Here is a 10,391-nt window from a genome sequence, read left to right as displayed (position 1 = left end):
TCAACTGGTCACCTCTCCAGTGTATTGGAGTTATTAGGGCCAGCTCTAGCTGGATCAGAGGAGAGGCAGCAAAAACACTTGAAAAATAACCGGGACAATGGAATAACCAGGACAATATGGACTAGTGATAGGTCTGGAGTCTCTTTCAGAGGATAAATATATCGAACCTTGCTTCATTTTGTGTCCTCCTAAGGCCAGGCTCAGTCTGTCCTTAAAATAGGGTGTATGTCCATAATAAACTGGTGCTTCCCTGCTCTTCCAGCCAGCATGTCCCACAGCAGGAATCTGATCAGACAGTAACAGAGCCATGGGTCCTGCTGGAGACAGGCTGTAATAAACCTAATTTTTCGGCTTAATGTATCAAAAGGTACTTTGTGGCAAATTTTCCCAATGTGGCAAGTTTGGAAACAGATTTTTCTCCAACAATGTTGCTTGCTTCACATGTATATCTGGAACTATCTCGCTGCAGGAGAAAGCTGGGGACACTCCTTCTACCATGTATAATGTGAAGTGACTTCAACATCTGAAGCACGCAAGGTGGGATGCTCGGATGTTGTAGATGAGAAATGCTCTGCACTCAGGGGAGAGTGGATGAGGATCGTCATCACTCACCCTTTCGATTAAAAATTCAGCTAGATGCACTGAATATAAGGGAATTCATATGTATATAAACAAGAGGTGGACTTTTTTTTCCTCCCCGCACTGGAAAGCTAGCATTATATATATATATATATATTCTTTCTTCTTTTTTTTTTTTTTTAAATATATATATATATATTGTTTTTTTCAGTAAAGGGTATGATATATTTCAGGCAGCTAGAAATCCAGCATCGAACAACTGGATTATTTAGGTTGGAAGAGATGCATCGCCCTTCTTATCCATTATAGCTCCCTTAGTAATAGATGTCTGCCATTTCAGAGAAAATTGTGTGAAAGCAGTTTAGAAGAAACATATCAGAAATATCCAATCATGAGAGAAAGTGGCTTTCCATCTTCCATCCCAAAACCTTTGAACCCAATCTTCAAAACCGAAAGTCTATCCTAATTAAAGTTAGAGCATATATTTTCATATCTATACATTTGTGAAGCCTTCCAATGCTTTGAACCCGAACCCTGTTTGGGAAAAGTGATGTACACCATGGACAGTGTGGCTGCATAAGGAGCACCAAGGTTTTCCCAAATCTCGTAGTGACGCTTTGAAGCACAGCTTCAGTTTAACCTTTTCCTCACACTTTTCACTAGGAAATCCAGCACATCATTTCCATTATGCCATGCAAATTAAGACAAATGAAGATGTCACTGAGGTAATTATGAATAATATGTGTGTATCTAAACAGAAGCAGCAAATCCATTAGTCACCCCTTTCTGAACTGCTGGGTTGCTTTCAGGAGGGAGGACAACTGTGCATTTCTGCAGGTAGCACTTAACAAAGGCATTTCTTGGCATGTCTCATGACTAATACTGGGCTGAGCTTTGCACACGTTATTGTTGTACTGGGCAGCTTGGGAAGGTAGTTAAACCCTGTGCATGGGAAAACACCATTTAAGCGCTCGATACAGACCATTTTAAAACTTACTTTAAAGTTACACTCCTCCAAAAGTAGTGGGATCTGTACTTTGAAGACCAACAGAAATTTTAGCTTTGTTCATAAGACTTTGGCCCAGAAAAGACAATTCCAACTCATACACACCTCCTGTGATAATCCATGTTGTGATCACAGGCACGTATCCTTGTTCTTTTTAAAGGACATTGGTTCACTTATCTGGATTCAGACATCTCCAGTTTTGTCTGACACCACAGTATTATTTGGTTTGAAGAAGCTACCGGCCTTGACATTCAACGTGAAATCCATTTCCTTCTTCTAACAAAAATAACATATCTCCTGCCAGCCTTGCTTCACAGTTATCCGTAGCCCACCAGGACTACAGCAACATTAATTCATGCTGTGGTGAGAGTGATAAGACCCCAAACTATTGGGTCTTCTCAGCTAATTCATCTTTCTCCTTCCCCTGAAACTTGTGGCTTATCTTGCACCAAAACACCATCCGGGGATTGTACCTTCCAGCCCCTCCCTGTTCCATTACCCCAACACAAAAAAGCCATTTCAGGATGGTGATTTCATTATACATCATTGATAGGGGATAAATTATTAAAGCAGATTCATAAAAAATGAAAGGCATTTTACACAGAGAAGGAGTCCTGACAGTAACCTAGATATGTCACAAAAGCTGATTGCCACTGCATAGGAAAACCTGCCCCTTGCTGGAGCAAAAAGGGGGAAATTATGAAAGATGTATGAGGGTGGGAGAAGAAATGAAGTGAGTGGAATGACAGAGTGGGAGATAAACACATCAAGGCAAAGGAAACAAAAGAGAGAAGACAATGGAGGAAAGGAAGAGTGAATGGAGGTTAAATAATTCAGGTCAGGATTTTTAAGAGCCTTGAAGAAACAAGGAAGCGTGTCACCTATGAATCATTGCAAAATATTATTGTAAAATATGCTATTTGCAGCATTAGAAAGAGCTGTTGGACTTAGCCGTTTAGCAAGAACCTGACTGGTGTAAATGAGCAAAGAGCCAGCCAGTTTGGGGATATTCACACACTCTCGAGGAATTGACTGATAAATCAGAAGGGCAAATCCAAGAGGTGCAGCTTCAATAGTTTTGGCCTCTGCATCACAGATGCTCTTGGCCCCAAATCCCAATTGAATCCCCGCTTGTTTCTGCCCTGGTACTTGATGGATGTGCCTGACAGCTCCCCCCAGCCTCCGAGCTCCTTCAGCCGCTGCTTCATTACATGGAAATAACCCTTCAGATTAGGAGTTTTGCATCATTAATCCACGTTAATGCCCTCAGTGCCTCCTGTGAACTCTGTATGTCTCCTCAGCCCTGGGTGTGCTTTTCTCTGAAATGTAGTGCAAGTCCTCCAAGCCGTGCATCCTGAGACCTGCAAAGGGTGAAATCAAGTTTGGAGCACACTTGTGAGCACCTTTCTCTTCTTTTTCTCCCTTGGGGGCATGTCCTTTATGGCTCGATTTTATTACCCACCTCCTGGGAGTCAAAAAGCTTTGCCTCCTGCCTCTATCTCTGTCCACTGCATTTCATTTCTGATCTGGAAATATTCTCTTCCTTCCCTTGCTCTCATTTCTGGTCTCCTGCATTATTCTTATGTTAGCCTTGGCTATGCTTGCCTGGGGAATTCCATCCCCTCCACCAGCCTTACACATCTGCACCACTGCTGATACAAAACACAGCCAAGGCTGTATGGATGTACCAAGTACGCCAGGGATGAAAGCAGTCATGCAAAATTAGTCTTGCTGGTAGGAGGATAATTCCTATTAATCACGTCTATTACAGTAACACCTCAGGATAAGTGAAAGATGAGTAGAGTAGTGAATAGCCCAAAATGAGGAAAACTCCCAGCACTGAACACTTTGCAATCTAAAAAGAGGAGCACAGTAAGAAATGGTGTACAATAAACCAAGTGGGAAATATGATGGTCAGTAACTTGATTATTTTTGAGAGTTCTGAGGGCAGCAGTTGTCACCTGGAGGAAGAGAAGGGAAATATTAGCGATGGAAAACAGAATCTGTCAGGATACAGAAATTGTTACTATTTCTTAATATTCCAGCTTGTGGCAAAATGAAAAATTTGGGATGAGAAGGGGGAGCAGTCAAGCTAAACCAGTGCATTGCATTTGTATATGAAATGAAACCTAAATCCTTTTATTTGGTTGGTCTGAAATATCGTGCCTAGTTTTGTTGGGAAAAACACACACATATACAAACAAGTTTATTTATGAGTTACATAAATGTTTTTAAAGTGGACATCTTCTGCCTTGATTTGGGTCAGTGTTTAAATCAACACTGCCATTTCAAAGCCTATGTCTATGAAATCTCACCTTCCTACTTCAGAAACATTTCCTCACAGCTTTCACTGGTGAAATGAAATTCGGTGGCTGCTTGTTCCTGCCCTCACCATGTGCAGAACCACTCCAGGGAGCTGAAGAGGCAGAAAAACAGTCGGTATTTTGTTGAATGTTGGGTTTGGGTTTTCTGCCCCTGTAAATCTCTGTTTCCTGATGATCAGATACCTTCAGGGGAAAAAGCTTTTTCTGATTTCCGCCATGGATATCTGGATTACTACAAATGATGGCATATAGATAAGATCCTTGGCTGACATTTTTTTCTCAGAATCTGAATCAGAGATAAGTGATCGGACATCAGAGAGCAGCAGCCAGATGCCCACGAGGTCCCTCTGCCCCGGGACACCAGCAGCTCCAGGAATCTGGAGCAAAACTTCCTGCAGGCCAACAACGTCTGGCGCTGGAGATTTGGACCAGGCTCCTCTCTAATAATTGTGCAATCATGGTAATTATACACAAAAAAAAAGTTAATTACTTAATCATGTGTTACAAGGCCCCTTCAGCTAGTAAGCGAGGCACACGCTCAGTGCAATTATTCACAGGCATGTAATCTACTTCCCTTTGTGCTGAATATTTCATTAGTTGCTATTCACATCTTCTCGGAGGTGCTTTGCAATAGTTCAGTGATTGGATTTACTCTAGTTTCTTCTTGGCTTGTACAAACCATGTCGCTACAAATACTCCTCTGTATTTTATCCCTTTAGCAAGAAGAGGGGAATCTTTCCAACCTCCTGTTGCCAAAGAGAACTCACAACACAACCATCAGGATCTCGAGGCATTGTTATTACTACTTTTCAAGGTCCTCTGGGTGGGTCCCAGTGTTTTTGTCCCATGTCTGTGCAGCTTTTGGCACCCTTGGGATTTTGGCTATCATGGGGTGCCTGAGCAGTGGCACAATATGAATAAGGAATAGCAGTAGGAACCAAGGGGCACTGCAGGAGGAGATTGGATTTACAAGTCAGACCTCCTTCTACAGCTGGCCTAGCCATGGTTGGAAATACTCTTGATTTCCAACAGAGGCGTCTGTATATGAAGAGCGCATCTATAGGAGGAGGAGGTGTATCAGGACCAGGGGCTTGCATTTACACTTTGAAATACTTGGACAACTTCTCCGAGCCCAAAGCAGTTTCCTTCTGAACTGGACTCTGGTTTTGGAGCTGCCGTGCTCCACGGATGCTGCCCAGCTCTCCCCACCTCTGCTGCCTTGAGTAATCAATTCCGGGGGGAAAAACAGCTTTCTGCTTAAGGTTAGTGCTTGTGCAAGGTGAAAAAAATCCTACTCCAAGTGTCACAATCCTCAGGCTAAACCTAGAGGTATTTATTAAAGTCTGGATGCTTCGTGCTCTTGGCCATCTGCAGGGCTGTTGGGCTGGAGTACATCTCTCATTAAGTGCTGCATACATCATATGGACATAGGCAGCCTCACCCAAAAAAGAAGATGGAGATATAGCACAACACACCTGCTAATCCCACGAACCAGAAGCATTTCTCCTACATTTCTAGTTTGTACTTCACAATTTTTCAGCAAAAACTCTGATTTCTAATTCCAATTTGCCATCAAGGTGTCTTGTCCAGGATCTACCATAAATGGCAAATTGAACAAACTGGATGTTAAAAGCCTCAGAAAAAGACCTGAGATGTTCTTGGCTACAATGCAATAGCAGGGAGATCAGCTGCTCTTCCAGATGCTGCACAAGACATTTTTAACCTGGTAACAACTGAATGTGGGTTCCTGACAGCGGCTGAGAATTTATAGTGCATTAAAAAGCTTCCAAGGATTTTGAAAAGACCTGCTGAGAGTGTCAGCTAGGCTTCCTGGATAACCTCTGAAACCCAGTATGGTTCCTCCATCCATGAATCTGAATTCCCTGCTGCCTGTGTAAATAAGAGAGAGCAATGAAACCAGTGCCATTTCACAGCACTGAATAAAGGGAGAACTGGACCCATTTTCTTTTTCTGACTTTACTGAAAATAAATCAAGGCACAGTCATGCTAACTGCATTATACAGATCCTGGTAACTCCTCAGTACTTGGGAGACAAGAGAAATTATCATTCAACTCTGATCATCAGCTTTATTATATGCCAGCCAGACGATACACATTTCATGCAGACTATACGTTTGCTCCAACCGTTGCTCAGAAGAAAGTGCTCAGCTTCATGTGCATTGGTCCTGCACTAAGGTACTTGGTTCTTGGTCTGTAGCACCAGGGTTTTTTTCAGGGGTCCTGCAAGCAGAGAAAGAGCATCATTGCAAAGCTGGCAGAGCAACTGGCTGGTGCACCAAAACAAAATGTCCTCCCCGAGCTGGAATTGGCTCTGCAGAGCACTCCCATGCAGCCCGCACGTGTTTGGTATGTTCTCAGGACGGTTGGTGAGCCTGGTCCTCGTCCCTGCAAGGAGCTGCTCCAAAACCCGTGGATGTCCACAAAATCAAGAGGGCTGGAGCTCTTGACTTAGCTGGGACCAGGACCATGGGTCAGCTATGAAAAATGCTTGCCAATTGATTATAACCTGCATCGAAAGAGCACCTCGCTGTAAAATTGTCTCACAAAGAAGCAGTTTGTTTCCCTCAAGGCAGGTGGGGAAAGCCCTATAGCGCAGGGGAGCTCTTGAGCTGCTCAGGAAGTGCCCAGTGCCCATTAAAAAAAAAAGAAAAAAAAAAAAAAGGAAAGAAAGCTCAGCTAACATGTGCTAAACCCCATCCAAGAGCACCTCCGTGACCCCTGGTGACACCAGGAGGTGCTGGTGACACTGAGGTGTAAGATCCGTGTTGTAGGATCTCTGGGGCCAGCTCTGTCTTTGGGGTAAAACAGCAGAGAAGCATCAATGTGAGCACCAAGTTTGCATTATGCAACACATGCTGTGGGGAAACTACAGCTCCTGTAGGGTAGGTTTGGGGTGGCCTTGGATGGAGCAGGAGGGAACAAGGCTCTGGAGGTAGGATAGATGCTGTGGGGACAGTCTCTGGATGGATGTTGGAGGGAAGGATAGGGTTTGTTGGAGGAAGAGAGTGGAGGGGGTGCAGAGGGAAGGAAAGTGTAGGAAATGGGGGAATTCATCTTCATGAGGAAGGAGAAGGAGAAGGAAGATCTCCAGGGCTGAGGCGAGACGTGTGATGGATGGGGAGGGATCTGTGAGGCTGCAGAAAGCAAATGGAGAAGCAGGAGAAACCTGTTCAGCTTTAAAATGGATTTTTGTGTGGTGGTTGAATTAAGGAGACCCCCCTTTGTCCCCCCAGCCTGCCCTTGGCTTTGTGTAGGGAAAAACCCCAGCCTGGATCTTCACAAGGGGAAGGCGAGGCTGGCACTGGGGCCAGGAGAAGAGATGCTATAACCATCTCCTTGGCCAATGACACCAGAAAAAAACGAGACACTTGAGACAAACCTGCCCTGTGCAAGAGGTTCATGGGGCAACACCATGTTTAGAGCCACGGGAGGACAGCTCTTGCTCAAATACTCACCCTCGTCCTGCCCTTCGTGCTTACAGGGAAGAGCCATTTATTGCCAGAAGTGGTTGGCAGAGGCTGGCAAGGCCTTTCCCCAGTGTCCCCAGTGTCACTGTATGGGGACAGCTTGTGCAGGAGTCCTCCCAGCCTACTGGCTTCCTAACTGGGAATGGGGTGAGCCCAGCACCCTAAATAAAAGGATGAGGGATAATTCGGGGCAGCTCTTTGGGAAGCTGTCCGTGTCAGGTCCGACCAGCCCTGTGCTGCCGATGCCCGGACATCTGCTGGGACAGGACCTGTTTTTCTGGACTCTGGAGAAGGCTGGAGAGGTCGGCACATCCTTGCCAGTGGGCAGCACGTCCAAGGGCACCTGCACACCACTGGGAAGGTGGAAAGCTGCCCGCAGCTACTCCAGGTGCCAAGGAAGCGACCAGGTGTCTGCACCTGGTCTACTATGGGGTGATGCAGCACCTATGGGGCCCAAGCTCAGGTCTTCTGTGTTGTGTGATGCTCCAGGTTGTAGCAGGGCAATGCCAGGCTAATCCCAGCTCTTCCCTTGGTTTGGTGTCCAACCCTGCTGGAGTTTTCAGGGGAACTCACCCTTTCCAGCAACCTCACTATGGTGCCTCTGCTGAGGCAGCCATGAAGGCTGGCGCATACAGTGCGTGTCTGCAGGGTGGCTACTGCTCCGTTTTAATCCCTTGGCCCTTTCCTTGTGAGTGTGTGCATCCTTCAGCCATGTAGATGTGACTCTGTGATTCTGTAGCACAGGCTGGCTAGGAGCCAGCCTCCTGCAGGAGAAAGAGGCTGCGTCCAATCCCCATCCTCTTTGTTTGCATTGAATACATAGAATCGCGTGATTGTCCTTCCCAGTAAATCTCATTCAGAACCTGTTTTAAGCTGGGAGGAGTATAGAGGGGGAGGTAATTACATTATTTTCCCCAGGCATTGGTGCCCAGGGACAATGCAGCATTGCACAGCCTCTCACAAGCCCCAGCTGCTCTCTGTGGGGCTGCACAACGAGGTCCAGCCCTGGGTACTGGCCTTGGGAAGAGTGCTAGGAGGGTGAGAATCAGACGGTTGGAAAGAAAGACAGATCCTGAGCCGTAACAAGTCCTAACACAAAAGCAGCAACATTTAGAAATAGTCTTTGTCTCAGCCAAGCAAGGAAATAGACTGGAGATCTTTGCACGCATGAGGGCTGTCAGCGGCCAACCATTGCCTGGCGAAACCCATTTGTGTAGGAGAGGTTAATTACATGATGTGACAAGGTGAGAAATGGAGAATGGGTGGATTGGAGGTGACAGATCATTACTCAGGTTACGGCCAAGAGACAGAAACGTAGAAAATTCAGCAGGGGTTCATTTCCCAGAGGCAGCATCTGGTGTCTGGAAAAAGCCAGATGACCACCACAGACATACTTGGCATGGTCTTTTCTTTGCTGGTCCTGGTGTAAAAGCAGGGAGCACACCAGGACCTCCAGACACTTCTGATGGGCAACATCCCTTGCAAGGACTGTGCTCTTGTGCCTTGGGGTCCAAACTTGCTTCCAGCGATGATGGGTCCTGGCGGAGTTATCCCATTGTTCACAGATGTGGGGGACCTGCCTATGGCTCACCCCTGTTTCTCCAAAGGTTTTGGTGGCCTCACATCAAAACAGAGCTGGTGATGTTTATCCTCCTCTGCAAAATTATCTTAATTCAAAGAAGTTTAACTATTTGGGAGTCATAAAGCAGAGTCAACTCCAGGCACATGGAAAATTAGACGATGCTTTCAAGAGTAACTAGAAGTAGAAGGAATCCTCTCGTGGTGGCTCAGGAACAGCAACACAGCTCTGGGCACACATATCTGTGAAGTCTGACATCAAAGGGATATTTTTTTGCAAAGAAGCATGAGAAATCTGTCTCTTCTTTCCCAGGTAACTCAGGTGAGGAGATGGCTCTCCTCTGGGGAAGAACTGACCTCTTGGTTGGGGTGCTTGCCCAGGATAGCAGTGACAGGTTCATGTTGCTTGGAAGACATAAACTCATCGATTCCTGGGCACACACTTTAATGATGATGTTAGAAAACATGGCCAGTCACTTCTTCTGAATGCTTTATTGTACTTTGCACACCAAGTTTGCTTTCAGTATAGCAGTGACAGAAACACAAGTCTTCTTTGTCCTGGGAAACAGCCTTAGTGCTGTACTCAACATCTGGCCTCCGTAACATCCCTTGGAAAAAGCAGCAGCACCAAGCAGTGGGAGCTAAACCTGCAAGTTACAGCAGGCAAACGAACTGCTTCAGCCTGGGTCTGGATCTAATCTAGACACCCCAGTGTCATGCAGGCATCTTGTCCTAAATACATGCACTCCTTAACACTGTGCAGCTGAGACTTTTGGCTGCTATTTTACACTGCTCTAGAGCATCCTCACTTTTGGAGCCTAGAGTATGTGTTAGGAGCAAGAGGAGGCACAGTGAAAGCACAGCAGGAGGGAGTAGATATGGGAGCTGTTGCCCACACCAAGTGATCCTCTTTTCCTGCTGCATCACTCCAATATCTACACCAAAATTCCTAGAGCCTGGAGAAGTCAAGCACAACCCAGCTGCAGGTCTCACTTGTCCTTGAGTGTATCTCCAGGATTCTCATAGGGAGGACTGGCCCTCCCCATACATTTCCTCTCTTCTGCGTGCTCTTGCACAGCCAAGGTCAGGCAGAAAATCACAGAAGGAAGCCTGGGGCACCAAGCACTGCTTGATCCATGCCCAACAAGCTTCAGTTTGGCCTTGAGTTAGGTCTTCTGACCTAACTTCTGCAAATGGCCCACGAAACCAAGACTGATGGCCACACTGTGAGCCTGACTGTTCGCTCAGCTTGGAAAGAGTCTCCTTTGCTTTCTGGCAGAGTGGTGTGTACTGAGACCTCCAGCCAGCATGGACCAAATAGCACTGTCAGGCAATAAATTAGGACAAGGAAGGCTGACAGTGAGCTAGGAGAGAGCAAGGGTACCCCTGAGATTTCGTCACAGTTGGGTCCCTGCT

The 10,391-nt window shown here is 46.0% G+C and overlaps 1 protein-coding gene across 1 annotated transcript in view; it reads right to left on the bottom strand.

Moving 5' to 3' along the window:
* Nucleotides 1–6,080: 6,080 nt before the first annotated feature.
* Nucleotides 6,081–10,391, bottom strand: part of MAP6 (microtubule associated protein 6) — a 36,799-nt gene continuing 32,488 nt past the window's right edge. Inside the window, exon 4 of the mRNA XM_035560498.2 lies at nt 6,081–6,150. Within this exon, the coding sequence (XP_035416391.2) occupies nt 6,081–6,150 (70 nt within the window). The remainder of the gene's footprint in view (nt 6,151–10,391) is intronic.

Source organism: Cygnus atratus, chromosome 1, assembly GCF_013377495.2.
Source record: "Cygnus atratus isolate AKBS03 ecotype Queensland, Australia chromosome 1, CAtr_DNAZoo_HiC_assembly, whole genome shotgun sequence".
Lineage (NCBI taxonomy): Eukaryota > Metazoa > Chordata > Aves > Anseriformes > Anatidae > Cygnus > Cygnus atratus.
The sequence above is the reverse complement of the archived record's forward strand: the minus strand, read 5'-3'. Positions and strand labels throughout refer to the sequence as shown.